The following is a 16,849-nucleotide window of genomic DNA, read 5'->3' as shown; positions in this document are numbered from 1 at the left end:
GGCATTGCCAGAACAAGTGAACCATTGTTTCAGGGTACATTCCACAAAATGAACACTCAACAGGGATGTCCTTCTTGAACCTAAGAAGAAAATGCTTGGTGGGATAGTATTCGTGTATCATTTTAAAAGAGATTTCCTTTACTTTATTAGTCAGGAGGTATTTGTATAGGAGAGACCAGATTTTTCCCCAGTGTAGATTATCAACAAAACCAGACCAGTAGGTAATAATGTGTGGGATTGTTGAAATATCTTTTTGGAACAGGGAACGTATGTCACGGTTGTTATTTCTGACTGATGTTGACGTAAAACAAGATTTGCCGATAGCAGTCATTTTGGGGTAAAGTTAAATAAAATCAAATGTGTATGAACTACTCGGTGACGTCGTGACATAATGCGTTGCTTACACTGCATGGTGAAAGGTTAAAAACAAGCCAAAAGCAGGGTATCCCCTGCTAACTTTTTCAGTGATCATATTGGAATGAATGAGGTGAGATTCATTATTTACTGTCGGACTGACCATTTAAAACATTTTAACAAATGATAACTTCTTCTATTGACATATGTTAAAAAATGGGAAAATATTTTGCAGTCAACGGCATGATATATTTTGTTTTGAAATGCAATAAATGAATCAATCTGAAGGTGACTACGTGAAAGACCTACACTGGAAGAAGTTTTCAGAATGTTACGTTGCTTGCTGGGTTTAACTGGTGCTTGAAGAAGGGGCGGGGCTGCTACTGACACGTGACCGTTCGCTCGACTTATAAAAATCGGCATCGCTGTTTGTTTCGTATGATAAAACACTCGCTTCGTCGTCTGCATGGCCCAATGGTGCGCTACGTTTATGTCCGCTTTTCTTTATCAGATATGTCGAGTTATCTTTTCGATTCAAACGTGCGCGCTCGCTTTGTTTGTTTGCTTTGTCTTCGTCCGTTGTGCTTTGTTTGCCGCATCGCAATTACTGTTCGCAACCGGCAGTTTAAAAAGCGTGGGTCAAAATCTTGCAATCATAGTGGTGTCTTTATTTGGTTCTTTTTTGCATAGTTGTTATGTTTGTCCGGCTGCACTGGCATGTTTAAAAAAAAATGGAGTATGTCGGACTGACCATTTAAAACATTTTAACAAATGACAACTTCTTCTAATGACATATGTTAAAAAATGGCAAAATATTTTGCAGTCAACGGCATGATATATTTGTTTTGAAATGCAATAAATGAATCAATCTGGAGGTGACGATGTGAAAGACCGACACTGGAAGAAGATTTCAAAACGTTACGTTGCTTGTTGCGTTTCCCTGGTGCTTTAAGAGGGGCGGGGCTGCCACTGACACGTGACCGTTCGCTCGATTTATAAAAATCGGCGTCGCTGTTTGTTTCGTATGATAAAACACTCGCTTCGTCGTCGGCATGCCCCAATGGTGAGCTACGTTTGTGTCCGCTTTTCTTTATCAGATATGTCGAGTTATCTTTTCGATTCAATTGTGCGCGCTCGCTTTGTTTGTTTGCTTTGTCTTGGATCCGCTGTGCTTTATGTTTGCCGCATCGCAATTACTGTTCGCAACCGGCAGTTTAAACAGCGTGGGCAAAAATCTTGCAATCATAGTGGTGTCTTTATTTAGTTCTTTTTTTGCATAGTTGTTATGTTTGTCCGGCTGCACTCACTGGCATGTTTTAAAAAAATGGAGTTATTTGGTTACGGTGCTCCACTTCCGGGTTTGACCGCTGGGACTTGTAGTCCTTTTGTTCGAAATCAATTGACACGTTTCTGTTGTTCGGTTTCTTACGCTTTAGAATCATGAATAATTATGACGATAAGAATACATAGTGTAAAAATCGTGGTTAATTAAATTATTAAAATTATTGTTAATTGAAGGTATTATTGGGATTAAAATTAATGGTATTAAATTGGGAATTTCTACATTGCGAGACTAATAAAGTTTTTTCTTCTTAAATTAATTCATGTCAACTATACACATTTACATTGTGATGCATGAAGATCCATAAAATTATTTTTGTTGCATTTATGTGTACTTTAGGTTATTACCTGCTTCTACAACTGCGTCTGCGACTCTGCTGCTGCTTTATCAGATATGTCGAGTTATCTTTTCGATTCAATTGTGCGCGCTCGCTTTGTTTGTTTGCTTTGTCTTGGATCCGCTGTGCTTTATGCTTTGTTTGCCGCATCGCAATTACTGTTCGCAACCGGCAGTTTAAAAAGCGTGGGTCAAAATCTTGCAATCATAGTGGTGTCTTTATTTAGTTCTTTTTTTGCATAGTTGTTATGTTTGTCCGGCTGCACTGGCATGTTTAAAAAAAAATGGAGTAATTTGGTTACGGTGCTCCACTTCCGGGTTTGACCGCTGGGACTTGTAGTCCTTTTGTTCGAAATCAATTGACACGTTTCTGTTGTTCGGTTTCTTACGCTTTAGAATCATGAATAATTATGACGATAAGAATACATAGTGTAAAAATCGTGGTTAATTAAATTATTAAAATTATTGTTAATTGAAGGTATTATTGGGATTAAAATTAATGGTATTAAATTGGGAATTTCTACATTGCGAGACTAATAAAGTTTTTTCTTCTTAAATTAATTCATGTCAACTATACACATTTACATTGTGATGCATGAAGATCCATAAAATTATTTTTGTTGCATTTATGTGTACTTTAGGTTATTACCTGCTTCTACAACTGCGTCTGCGACTCTGCTGCTGCATCACCTTTGCCCGACATCCAAGATCGTAGCGATGCAATTGTTTAAATCTTAAATTAGGCCCCTTGGGATACACCTTAGTTATTGGACTCTGCATCGCAATTACTGTTCGCAACCGGCAGTTTAAACAGCGTGGGCAAAAATCTTGCAATCATAGTGGTGTCTTTATTTAGTTCTTTTTTTGCATAGTTGTTATGTTTGTCCGGCTGCACTGGCATGTTTAAAAAAAAATGGAGTAATTTGGTTACGGTGCTCCACTTCCGGGTTTGACCGCTGGGACTTGTAGTCCTTTTGTTCGAAATCAATTGACACGTTTCTGTTGTTCGGTTTCTTACGCTTTAGAATCATGAATAATTATGACGATAAGAATACATAGTGTAAAAATCGTGGTTAATTAAATTATTAAAATTATTGTTAATTGAAGGTATTATTGGGATTAAAATTAATGGTATTAAATTGGGAATTTCTACATTGCGAGACTAATAAAGTTTTTTCTTCTTAAATTAATTCATGTCAACTATACACATTTACATTGTGATGCATGAAGATCCATAAAATTATTTTTGTTGCATTTATGTGTACTTTAGGTTATTACCTGCTTCTACAACTGCGTCTGCGACTCTGCTGCTGCATCACCTTTGCCCGACATCCAAGATCGTAGCGATGCAATTGTTTAAATCTTAAATTAGGCCCCTTGGGATACACCTTAGTTATTGGACTCTAAAGTAAGCGTCCCACTGTAAAAAAAAAAAAAAAATACATGATGTTAATCTTTCTCAATTTGGAGATGATATTTGCCAAGTGTATGGATATTTTTTGCATAGTTGTTATGTTTGTCCGGCTGCACTCACTGGCATGTTTTAAAAAAATGGAGTTATTTGGTTACGGTGCTCCACTTCCGGGTTTGACCGCTGGGACTTGTAGTCCTTTTGTTCGAAATCAATTGACACGTTTCTGTTGTTCGGTTTCTTACGCTTTAGAATCATGAATAATTATGACGATAAGAATACATAGTGTAAAAATCGTGGTTAATTAAATTATTAAAATTATTGTTAATTGAAGGTATTATTGGGATTAAAATTAATGGTATTAAATTGGGAATTTCTACATTGCGAGACTAATAAAGTTTTTTCTTCTTAAATTAATTCATGTCAACTATACACATTTACATTGTGATGCATGAAGATCCATAAAATTATTTTTGTTGCATTTATGTGTACTTTAGGTTATTACCTGCTTCTACAACTGCGTCTGCGACTCTGCTGCTGCATCACCTTTGCCCGACATCCAAGATCGTAGCGATGCAATTGTTTAAATCTTAAATTAGGCCCCTTGGGATACACCTTAGTTATTGGACTCTAAAGTAAGCGTCCCACTGTAAAAAAAAAAAAAAAATACATGATGTTAATCTTTCTCAATTTGGAGATGATATTTGCCAAGTGTATGGATACTATTAAAGCCACATACAATATGGCGGATGGGCTGATATATCGGTTTGAAGGGGTTGAACAATTGTCTGTTCCAGAATTTACAAGTAAAACGGTTCAAATGGCTCTTGAGTTGCAGACGCAAATGAAATATGTCCCTTCTCACATGCCGTACGATGACAGTCTAAACCCGTCATGTGGGAATCATGACGTCACCTAAATGTGCGAAAATTGCTCAAAACGGTCACGCACATTTATGTTGACATCTTTACTTATGCTCACATCACCCTCTGAAAATATTCAAACGATCGCCCAAGTATTCGCAATTTTCGGGTGTTTCACAGAGGCGCCCATTTCAACAGCTATGTCACTTCAAGAGAGAATCGCGTCGTGAAAATAAAAAAAAAAAACACATGACGTCTTGCCACATTACACAATGCTACTCTTTGTAAAAATGTGCAGGATTCTCGCAATAACGTGTTCGTTGCGTACAAGCCTGCGTACCGAACCTTATTTTTCCGTCATGGCGTGATTGGCTGTTGCAGATAAGACGGGCCATCCATCAAACAAAAATGGCATCACTGTTTCTTTATGTTTTTAATGTATTCGTGACTAGCAACTCAACATTAGCATTTCACAACGCCAAAATAGCTACCTCGAAATGAGACCGTCTCTCTCTGCACATTGAATAAAAAGCAGGACAGGTAAGCTGCCGTTTTCTTTCCAGCTCTTTTTTTTTTGAGCAAGTTAGCTTTTCAGGACTGCTTTTGTTTTCTTCTCCTGTGGCTGTCCGTAGCATTATGCGGAAACTTTGTTGCAGTGTTTTTGTGTTGGATTCTTTGGTTTTATTCTGTCGAGCTTGTTGAATTGAAATGTTCTTTTTTTGTTTGTTTGTTTGAGAGCAAGTGGCAATAAAGCGCTTGTGTGTGATTTCAGATCACAACATGTTTGTTTGCCGCCGTCAAGCAGGAAGCTAGTAGCTTGGCTCAACAAAGCAGGAAAAGAATTTGGGGGCAATTTTTCAACATCTGGCAATTCCTTCACTTGTGACTGAGGGTAACATACTGTGGCTCTCCCAACAAGGAACGTTGGAAGGTCGCAGATTGATCCGGTGTCTTCGCAGGCACCATGGCTAGAAGAGTGGAGGACCATCTCCAATGTCCGTCCTGTTTGAACATCTTCAAGTATTCTGTGGTACCGTCGTGTAGTCACAGCTTCTGTCACTCGTGTCTACAGCAGTGTTGGGAGCAGGAAGGACATCGATCGTGTCCAGTCTGGAGGACAGAATTTAGTTCAATGGATCCACCTTTGAGACCCTTATTTGAAAGATGACATGATTTTCTCAAGAGGCGAGCGCCAGTCGCTCGCAGATTTGTGCGTGCAAGAAAGGCACCAGCGAGAGAAAAAGGATGCTGACACTCAAACCACCGTCCACGAGTCCACTTTTGAGAAATTCAAATTTGCCCACTCAGTGCCGCTCGCTCACAGCTTCCTCTCCACCTTTTGTGTCGCTACAGCAGGAATCCGCCAGGGGGCACTCTGGCCTCACAGAAGCTCCTGAAGAGGGCCAAGCAAAGCCTGGAGGGAGGTAACCCCTTTGGAGAAAGAAGAAATCCAACTCTTCAGACATTTTGAGTTCGCAGATGACTCTTCAGGAGATAATGCGCAAAATCTGTAAAATTACCGCAGTAAAATAACAATTCTTGGACTAAAAGGTGAAATTGTATCTTTCGACACTCCAATACCATTCAATGCTGTATGTCATTTTTCCCAGTAGACATGCAGGAGAAAGACCCCGAAGATCAGTGGCCCCCAAAAACTGAGCCACAGACCGGGCCAAGGCCCATTTGGTACAGAGACAGACCAAGATTTATTTTCGATACTATTATTATAACTAAAACCCCACCCAACCCTCACCACCTCACCCACCCCGTCGATTACCTTCCAAAGGGGCACAAAAGTAGGGCTTGGTGATAACAGTATATGATGAGAGACTCACGACCAGCGGCGATCTTTGCCCATATTTACGTCATCAGACGTCGCGGCAATGTGCGCGACTCTTTGTTCAACGGGAGTCCGCATTCTAAACATTGGTTGGCAAGTTTAAATAAACTGAATGCGGCAATGAAGGAAAAAAAGAAGTACACAAAAAGTAATTCGAACAATTTGACGAACACGTACATCAAACGCGCAGCTTAGGTGCAGCCATAACTTCCGAATTTTCGAAGATGAAGCTATTGTGACAAGAGAAGTCCCCCCTCCCCCCCGGAAGTATCTCCAGAGTGACGCGGGGAAGAAGCTGTTGTGCATGCTGTGTCGTCAAAAACGAGACAAACCGCCAATTTAAAAGCAATTTTTAAAAAATGGTTGCCGGTCCGCGAATAGCACGTACTTATCTCAATTGGTCCGTGAGACGAAAAGAAAAAAAAATGCCCGAAATGTAGCAAGGAGGGCGGAGGTGGGAATCATTCTCGGAATTAGCCGACATTTTGTTCCTGCTCAAACAGAGAAAGAATGTGGAATGATAATAAGGCCGAGAAAACATACCTGTTCTGTGTACGTTGTTCTAATTAATTAAACGCTTTGTGTTAACTCCCCGTTGTCATAGCAACCCTGAAATAAAGCCCCAAACGCACGACTGATTCACTCATTTTATTTCTTTCCCCACACACATAATATAATATAAACTCTAGCAAAACATTTTACAACTCAGACAATTAAATACACTATACATCACTCTAGTGGTTTTTCTATACTTGGTCGAAAAGTGTTGAAACGTACGGAGCCGCGACAGAGCCCAGACATGACATTTAAAAAACAAACAAAAAATACTTGTGTACACGCTGTAACTATTATGTACGCACGAGGAACAACTTTGTGGGCACTAATTATTACTTCGTACGTATGGACGACTTCATCGTCTGTACAAAATAGAACGTGCGCACGAAGTCGTCATGGCCTCCTCCGGGTCACTATAATGGAAATCGAGTGCACCTTCTTTCAAAGTTGAAAAATCGAAGCAAAGGTACATTATATACAGGGACAGCGTGATCGATTTTTTTAAAAGCTTGCGATAAATTGCAAGGACATCGTGAAAAATTTGGCATTGCAAGGAATTATGATCACCGAGAGACATTTGAAAAGCCAGCTCGCTTTCCTGGCTGAGGTAAGACTCGGACGACGGATCGATTGTGTTGTTTAGCAACTTCAACGCTCTGGGTTACGCACATGATTACCGGTGGATGTATACGAAATGAAAACTTTTTTATCATAATATCACTACTTGATGTTAGTCGAAAATAAAATTTAAAAAAAAAACGTCAGATGCAATAATTTGTGGGGTTTTGAAGTACAGTAACTGATTCGGTCAGTGAGAAGCGAGTCTGTGAAGGTGCGCTCGATTTGTATACCCTTTTGTCCAATAAGGGATCAGCGCTACTTAGTGTGCACGTTGTAACTATTTCGTAGTTGTTCGTGGGTACATAATACTGTAGTTACATCGTGTGCCCAAAGTAGTTTTTTTCCAAATGCCATGTGTGGGGTTCCGCATAAATGCACAGTCACGTGAAACACGACATTACGCACAACAACTGCTCGGTTTGTGGACAGTTTTAAACACAGTTGCTGAAAGGCGAACGCGACACAACGTGCAGCCTGAAACAATCACAGCAAAAAGTTGGTCAGAAATTGCACAGCCTGGAAATGGAACACGCCGATGGATGTACAAAATGATATTTTTTTTCCTTAAAAAAACCCACAAATCATATTTTGATGGTACTTTCATTCCCCACTATGTAGTACAAGTAGTTTATAAGTGAAGACTAGAGGAGAAACATTTTGAAATATTTTTCAGCATGATCCACTTCTTAGATTGTGCCAGTGTACTTATTACGATGAAAGTTCAAACTGTGCGTCATGTTACTGTGGTAAAAAAAAAAACACAAAAAAAAAAAACATTTGCAAAGTACAAGAAAGTTGTATTTCACTTTAAGTTCAACACAACTGCATTGAATCTTTAAGAACTGTTTTCAAATATTTATTTCAGTACAATCGTTCACATTTATACGCAGCACATTTTTGGAAAATTTCCTAAAGCGTAACAAGTTCACCATAAAAACAGGCGTACTGTCACACTTGGAAAATGGAATACGCCAACTCCTACCTATGGGTCATGATGATGTGACGATCATATGAATTTGATCTGTTTGTACATAAGGCTGTGGTGGAAGACAGAAAAAAAAATCACAAATGACCAGCAAAGATAAAAAAAAAAAAAAGGATCGTACGCAACTTTTTGGGCTCAGGGCGGCCACGAGGCACTGTCACAAAAAAACACAGGCACGATTATCTTTACTGTCGGATGAAATACTGCAAGAAATGAGCTCCTCACATTTTCGGAAGGGACAGCATGTTGAGTGCTACTAGTTTTGCTGTTTTCAGCCGACCACTCTCACTCCGTCTCTGGAAAAATAGAAGCTGCGAGGCACTCCAAATAAATAAGACGGCGAGGGTGCTACACTACAAAGCTTGAACGACATTATGCCCCGCCCCCCAAAAAAACAAACTTGATTTGACTCAATGTCGATTGACTTTGTGAGCATTATTTGTTCAAGTATCCAAGAGGAAGACACACCGCATCTTTTGTTTTTCGATTACAGTATGTCCTCACTTGACGTATTTGTGGTGCACAGCTTGAGATTTGTCTCCAAATTTGGCGTCGATTCAGTGGAGGAGCTGACAAGTAAAACATTCACAAGGAGGCTCCCAGCTCACATTTGAAACAGAGCAAGAGCAACCTAACATATGTGACAAAACGTCTAATCAACGTCAGATGCATCGTTGTCCGATAGATGGTAATTTGACCCCTTGACCCGGATGTATTCCACCTGCCGCCCCTCATCCGAGTCGGACGCGCCGCACGAGCACAGCTGGTTCTCGAAGAGCGCTTCGATTTCCTCCAGCCGGCGAGCTTTGGTCTCGGGCAGGCACCCGTAGATGAAGATGAAGCCCAGGAAGGCCATACTGGAATAAAGGAAGAACGCCCCTGCAGGGAGAAGCCGCCAAAAGAAAGGACATAAATGTCACGGCACGTCGACGTGAGAACACGATGTGACTGTCTTGTAACTCTTTTTTTCCCTTCAACACCTTTGTAGAAGGAGACATGGAAAAACATGCTGAGGGGCATCTCAGTAGACAGACTCTGAAATACTTGGAGAGGCTGTTCTACACGTAGCTCGTACAATGAACACACTGAAAGAAGTTTAATGAGATAGACACAATCTCTCGTTTCCCAGCTGTAGAGCCCAATGACATTAATTAAACATGTAGCATCATGATCGTCATAGAAATCTATCTATCTATCTATCTATCTATCTATCTATCTATCTATCTATCTATCTATCTGTAAGTTGAGAGGTTCGTAGTTTTTCAGTGCATAGCTCTACTTTAAAAATGGGCAAAAGGAGAGATGGAATCCTTTGAAGGCAGTTTTATTTTCCCAACGTCTGCACCTCCGAACAAACGAACAAGAACACACCTCCTTCCCGGAAACACCAAGCACTTCCTGGTTTCCTTAACCAATCAGATAATATCAACATAAACTTGTTTAAGCAATTATTAAACAGAATATAACCTAGGTAACTGTAACACAAAAGAATATCATGCTCAAATATAAAATGAAAATAATTAATAATTTAACATAAGCTTATCTATCTATCTATCTATCTATCTATCTATCTATCTATCTATCTATCTATCTATCTATCTATCTATCTATCTATCTATCTATCTATCTATCTATCTATCTATCTATCTATCTATCTATCTATCTATCTATCTATCTATCTATCTATCTATCTATCTATCTATCTATCTATCTATCTATCTATCTATCTATCTATCTATCTATCTATCTATCTATCTTTATCTAGCTAGCTAGGTACTAGCTAACGAGCTCGCTAGCTAGCAAGCGAGCTCGTTACCTCGCGAGCTAGCAAGCTCTCTAGCGAGCTAACAAGCTAGCAAGCTATAGCAAGAACCATTGCAGATGTTTTGCCAAAAAGAAAGATTTTGTGTGGCTATTTGTGAGGCTATTCTCCCCTTCGCTCAAACAATGAACACTCTGACAGAAGTTAAATGAAATAGACGCAAGCTCTATATTCCCCGCTGTAAAACCCAACGGCATTAATTAAACACGCAGCATCATGATCGTCATAGACATCTATTTATCTGTCTCGCTAGCCAGCTATAGCAAGAACCGTAGCATATACTTTTCGCCAACAAGAAAGGTTTTGTGTGGAAGTTCCATAAAATAGTAGTCAATCTAGGCAATTTATGTTCAATGTATTAAAATGTTTTTGGTTTAATTTCCAGACCATCAAACAAATGTGTTTTTAAATTAATTATTTGTTTTTTTACTTAGATGACCTGCGGCCGACTTCGATGAGTGGGGAGACTCGGGAGAAGTGCAACTACAGATGCTTTTCTTCTTTCACCTTTTTCAAGCTCAATTATCAAAGCCACGGGGCATCTCAGGATGTGTCTCCGATAATTCCAATAATGGATCAATTGCCAGTGCTGTGAAAGGTCAATTCCCTCCTGTGCCGGGAGGAAAAATCCCGCTGATAACTGTCACAGGTAGGAGGCATAGGTAGGCGTTCCCATGGACGGTACCTACATACATTTCCATCATTCAAAAGCTCATTTATTAATCATAATAATAATTAAAAAAGATATGTTTTTAGAAGCTGACCATAGTAGGTGAAGTACTGCGCCAAATGGAGGAAGGTGAGCGAGACCAGAACGTTGAAGGTCCAGTTGACTCCGGCTGCACACGCGTTGCCCGTGCTCCTGGCCCACAGTGGGTAGATCTCAGAATTGATAGTCCACGGCATGGGACCCATTCCTTGAGTGAAGAAACATCTTACAGTGCGTCTGAAAACTATTCACTGCCCTTTTACTACTTCTTCCACATTTTTATGGGACAGCCGTATTCAGATGAGGTTAATGCGGTTATATAATTCATTTTGTCTTACCTGGCGCGAAAGCAGCCAGGTAGAACAACAATCCGAGTAAGACGAGCCATGAGAAGGAGGTGGGGCAGTAGTTGTAGGCCCAGTAAGTGTGCTCTCTCATCTGGCTGGAATTAGAACACCTAGCAAGCACATTGATTGGATCTTTATATCGTATACATGAAGGTAACCCTCCCCCTCTTCCCACAGAGTGCTGCGTCTGAAACCATTCCACACACCATACACACCTTCGTCCTGTCACTCACCTGCCCCACGCCGCCTGCTCAGTGGAGGCCCTATTGACCGGCACGCAGGAGGAGGTGAGCAGCGCCGAGCCGTTCTCGCGGTAGCAGAAGCCGCAGGCGGGGTCCAGCATGCAGGGCTCGCACAACCTGGAATAGCGGTGAAAGTTTCCCCCAATCGGAAGAATATTGGTTCCATTAAACAACATACACACGCAGGCAGATAACAGAATAACAGGACTCAGTCGTGTATTCTTTATCCTCTGCGAAGAACTTCTTTTTCTGATGAGGGAATTGTGACATTCTTCTCTGTGTAGTGAATTGACAAAAACTCTCAAATGTTGTCTTGATGTTTTTTTATAAAGCTAGAGAGTACTATATATAAAAATATGACCTTTTTTAAATTGTTTGCCACTGTATTAGTCAGGATTTTTTTTCTCCAGCATTTTTCCATCCTCTGATTGGCTGGACAGAGCCAGCCAGGTTTGACAAGCGAAACTCATCTGCGGCAATTAGCGCATACATATTTGTACACCTAATCAGAATTGTTTTTGAGCACCAGCTGGAGTGGAGGGCGTGCCTCTCCAGCGGTGCACCTGTTTCTCCTTCACAATCAAGCCCACAAGTGTCCTAGACTGTTGATTTGTCGACTTTGCTTGCTGTTTGCTCAAGAGGTAGTTTCGAGATGCCACAGTCATTTTTGTCGCTCTTGCTCTGATAGTTTATTGTAATGTAAGTATTTGGGATTTCTTGCTATTATTGGATGGTTTAAGTTTCGTGTCATTGGACTTTTGGCATTTCGTTATGTGTGTTTTTCGGGATTAAAGATTACCTTGCCGTGAGCATGCGGGGGTTTTTTTCCCCACCATTTTGGCTTTTCCTGGTGCTGTGTTGCTAGCGCTTTCTGTTAGCACTTTGTATATATTTTTTTGTACCGTCGTTAGTCTGAGTCGATATTTGTGGGATCCGCTTACCATCTGGTCCGTTTATGGCTCATGTCTATCGATCTATCTCCTCCAATTTGATACGTATCTCGCTACACAGGGTGTGATACAAATCAATGACAGTCCATTTTCCAAAACTGAATGATTTGATTTGATCCCCTGCCCTCAAATCTTTGAAATGACAAACAAATTTCCGATTCCACATTGGTATTCATTAAACCCTTGACATGCATGCACATACACGCACATTCACGCAATTTCATAAAAATATGAGATGCCCTTTTTGTTGCAATTTATTCTCACTTAGGCATAAAATGAAGCCCCGCAGCAACAACGCTCTTTCATCAAGACAACAATCCCAACACCACTACCTAATGGACTCACTGCAACACGATCATACACACACGCGCGCACGCACAGAGGAAGATGGCAACGAATTAAAGAGATGAGTGCTTTTAGAACACCGCTGCGGCTTCACTGACTTCACTTTGCTACAAACGGTTCGAGCCCACGCATTCGGGCAGTGACCACCGCACATGCGAGAGCAACACGGGCCTCCAGTTCTCCACCTTTGAATGACACACTTGAAAGGCGATTAGACTTGGAACCTCTTCGAAGCAAAACGGAAGAATTATACTTAAAGGGACGATTATTCAGCTTGAACAAGTTGACAGTCTGCGCTTTACAACTACCCGTATTTACTGTACTATAAGGTGCTTCGGATTATCAGGGCGCACCTTCAATGAATGGCCGATTTCAAAACTGTTTTTCACATGTAGGGCGTACTTCATAATAAAGCGCACAAAATATCATAATTGGTTGCGGTTGCGCTATGCATCCACTAGATGGAGCTATACTAAAGAGAATACAATACAGCTTGATTTATATAGAGCCCTGATTGCAGTTGTGTTATGCAGCCACGAGATAGAGCTACGCTAAAGGGAATACAATATCCAACCTTCACAACCGCTGCAGCTGTAACAAAGCACTTTCCAGAATATTTAAAATGCTACATCCAAGAAATCAGAATATTGATCCATATGTAGCTCCCTCAGGATGTAGCACGAAGCATGACACAAAGTCCATAAAAATACAGGGTTGATTCCTTGACATAAATACAAATGGCATTCCAAAACAATAAATAAAAGACAAAAGTTATGCAGACAATTGATACAACAAAAAGGCTCACATCCACGAGGGGCTGAATATCCTGCTTGTCTCCTTCTTCCGTCGTTTAGTCAATAGTTAATTATGCTTTGGTATTCTTTCATAATGGCTGCGCAGAGCTCACAAAGTAGTTGTCTGTTTGAATGTGTGTTGGCGAATGCACATGTTAATTCGTGTCGGGCAGAACGCTTTTAGGTTACAATTGCTTCCTGCTAGTAATCACCACCAGATGGCATCGGAACACGAACATGGAAACAAGTCAATTGGGAATATAGAGTCTGCGACACCATATATAAGGCGCATCGGATTATAGGGCGCACTGTCAGCTTGTGGGGAAATTGAACGCTTTTAGGTGCGCCTTATAGTGCGGAAAAATACGGTAATTTTGGCTCAGTAGTCCCTTTTTGTGCGTACAGTATACTCACCGATACTTGAGGCAAGTAGTGTTGGCCATGGAGGGGTCTAATGGGTGGAAGGTGACAGCAGGACTGTGCTGAGCCGACAGCAGGAAGCCAACTGCCAGCAGACACAAGCCGAGAAACGTGCCTGGGGGTGGGGGAATGAAAGGTGTACGTTTCACTGAGGGGCACACTCACTTTTGTTGCCGCTGGTTGAATGGTTGTGTGTTGAGTTGTTTTGAGACGACAAGTTGTTAACTGACTCCTTTCAGTGTTGTCACGTGAAAACACAGACTAAAATGTGGCCATTTTGTTTCCGTCTTACCCGCGATGCTGCCCAGGGTGAGCCTCCGCCGGCCCACTCTCTCCACCAGCCACACTCCCAGCAGAGTGAACAGGAAGTTGGTGAGGGTGGTGAGTCCCGCCAGCCAGATGGCCAGCCGATCATCCCGCACGCCCGACATCTGCAGGATGGTGGCGCTGTAGTACCTGCCAGCCACACAGAGAAGCAGAGCAGGAGGATGAGCGGAGAAATTGGGGAAAAACAAAGTCTGGAAGCACGGATATATACTCCTGGACGTTAATGCCAAATGACAAACCAAAACAGTCCCCAGGAGGCAGTAAGGAGACAGATGAGAGTGACAGACTGGTGAGTGAGAACTTTTTGTTTTTTTTCTCAATGGTGTGCTTACGAGGGCATATTGAATATTATCTTGCAAAGTGACCTATTTTTTTCCCCCAAATGTATGCACAATGCTGTGAAATATCAGCATGCAACCGCATATATATTCATAAGTATAAATACATATCTAACCTCTGAGTAGAGAACTGTACGTGAGGGTCCTAACAATGCAATTTCCTGTCCTTGATCGGGAGCCGGCAACATGAAAATTGCCATTAAAACTCCATATAACTGCAAGTGATTTCATTTACAAACTATACGGCAAGTGCGGGACTGATATTTCCCTCAGGGGTTGACAGGGACCAATTAGCTGTGTTCGTTTTATTTTTGGTCCAAATTCTGATAAATGGTCCAAAAAGGTTGCTTGTGGTACTGTATAACTAACAGGGCTGGGAAACGTCACTAAATTGAGTCAAAACCCTCAAAAAGTTTTTTGGGGGGATTTTGTGAACCAAAAACAATTAGGAGGAATTTTAGCTAAAGCAATGAAATATTGCAGTGGTCTCAAATGTGAGTTTAATTCAAAGCTCAAAACTGAATTTACTTGTATAGCAAATCAATTTTCCCCTTTGAAATGCTTTGTAATGCCATTAATCCGTTCGAGCCGGCCCAAAAAATGCCAGCCACACAGAGAAGCAGAGCAGGAGGATGAGCGGAGAAATTGGGGAAAAACAAAGTCTGGAAGCACGGATATATACTCCTGGACGTTAATGCCAAATGATAAACCAAAACAGTCCCCAGGAGGCAGGAAGGAGACAGATGAGAGCGACAGACTGGTGAGTGAGAACTTTTTGTTTTTTTTCTCAATGGTGTGCTTACAAGGGCATATTGAATATTATCTCGCAAAGTGACCTATTTTTTTCCCCCAAATGTATGCACAATGCTGTGAAATATCAGCATGCAACCGCATATATATTCATAAGTATAAATACATATCTAACCTCTGAGTAGAGAACTGTACGTGAGGGTCCTAACAATGCAATTTCCTGTCCCTGATCGGGAGCCGGCAACATGAAAATTGCCATTAAAACTCCATATAACTGCAAGTGATTTCATTTACAAACTATACGGCAAGTGCGGGACTGATATTTCCCTCAGGGGTTGACAGGGACCAATTAGCTGTGTTCGTTTTATTTTTGGTCCAAATTCTGATAAATGGTCCAAAAAGGTTGCTTGTGGTACTGTATAACTACTGGGAAACGTCACTAAATTGAGTTAAAACCCTCAAAAAGTTTTTTGGGGGGATTTTGTGAACCAAAAACAATTAGGAGGAATTTTAGCTAAAGCAATGAAATATTGCAGTGGTCTCAAATGTGAGTTTAATTCAAAGCTCAAAACTGAATTTACTTGTATAGCAAATCAATTTTCCCCTTTGAAATGCTTTGTAATGCCATTAATCCGTTCGAGCCGGCCCAAAAAAGTGAAAAAAAAACCCAGTTAATAATAAGCCAACACTTTTTTTGCACCTGAGTCGTTGAGTATCTATCAAAACTGAGTCCTGATGAGAGTAAAATATTTATTTTTTCAAAAAATGTATTTAAAGTAAACCGACATCCGAACAAAAGTATTTTTCATGTAGGTAAAGTGTGGCCTCAATTTTTGGTTTATTTCTGATTTTTAAAAAAAATGCCCTGGGTGCTGTACATCCAGGCTTATTCATCTTCATCACCCAATATTTGCATTTGTGTTCTGCACGTTTGAGCACATCGAATCTGAAACGTGCTGCTTCATTAAGGACATCTGCCCGCTGTGTATTAAGCAAATGAGAGCATGGAGTGTTGTGTGTGATTAGAGCGATGATAAGAACATTCCTCATTAAAACTGTCTATATTTGGCTTCAGAATGAAGAGGAGGAGGAGTTTCGGCGTGATTAGGCATCTTGCAAACGAACATTAAAAAGAATGTGGTGAAATACCCTCTTCCAAAATCGAAAAAATGTGAGTTCAAAACACAACAAAAACTGTCAGATGTTCTGCCACATACACTGAAAAAAAAGTAATAATTTTTTTTCTTGTTTTTGTTGAATTTAGTCAATTTTATTTCAACAAATGGTTCCATGAAATAAAATCATCTGGATCAAGATACATTTTTAATGTACCTATACACGATTTTATTTCCACTTGACAAAATAAAATTGAGCACATTCTACAAAAACTATTTGGTGGCGTGTTGGAAGCGACTTAGCACAGGCATGAAAGATGACAGCAGGGGAAAACAAGTATTCCACATCTTGTCAGATAACAAAAAGCCCTTTATTCCCCGCC

At 40.6% G+C, this 16,849-nt stretch overlaps 1 protein-coding gene and 1 long non-coding RNA gene across 3 annotated transcripts in view; one reads left to right on the top strand and one right to left on the bottom strand.

Annotated features, from left to right (window-relative positions):
* The first annotated feature begins 3,926 nt into the window (after positions 1-3,926).
* On the top strand, positions 3,927-5,873 carry LOC109531866 (uncharacterized). The gene is made up of 2 exons (XR_002171262.1): positions 3,927-4,078; positions 5,198-5,873. It is a non-coding gene; the product is annotated as an uncharacterized LOC109531866 (long non-coding RNA).
* A 1,585-nt stretch (positions 5,874-7,458) lies between these two features.
* Positions 7,459-16,849, bottom strand: part of LOC109531861 (proton myo-inositol cotransporter) — a 39,396-nt gene continuing 30,005 nt past the window's right edge. For both annotated transcript variants that reach the window (XM_019896388.1, XM_019896387.1), the window contains 6 exons: positions 14,229-14,392; positions 13,931-14,051; positions 11,419-11,544; positions 11,177-11,295; positions 10,894-11,046; positions 7,459-9,186 (listed from right to left, as the gene is read on the bottom strand). In XM_019896388.1, the coding sequence (XP_019751947.1) occupies positions 8,960-9,186; positions 10,894-11,046; positions 11,177-11,295; positions 11,419-11,544; positions 13,931-14,051; positions 14,229-14,392 (910 nt within the window). In that variant the 3' untranslated portion in view covers positions 7,459-8,959. The remainder of the gene's footprint in view (positions 9,187-10,893; positions 11,047-11,176; positions 11,296-11,418; positions 11,545-13,930; positions 14,052-14,228; positions 14,393-16,849) is intronic.

Source organism: Hippocampus comes, unplaced genomic scaffold, assembly GCF_001891065.2.
Source record: "Hippocampus comes isolate QL1 unplaced genomic scaffold, H_comes_QL1_v1.1 scaffold196, whole genome shotgun sequence".
Taxonomy (NCBI): Eukaryota; Metazoa; Chordata; class Actinopteri; order Syngnathiformes; family Syngnathidae; genus Hippocampus; species Hippocampus comes.
Note: the sequence above shows the minus strand (reverse complement) of the source record. Positions and strands in the feature narration are given on the sequence as shown.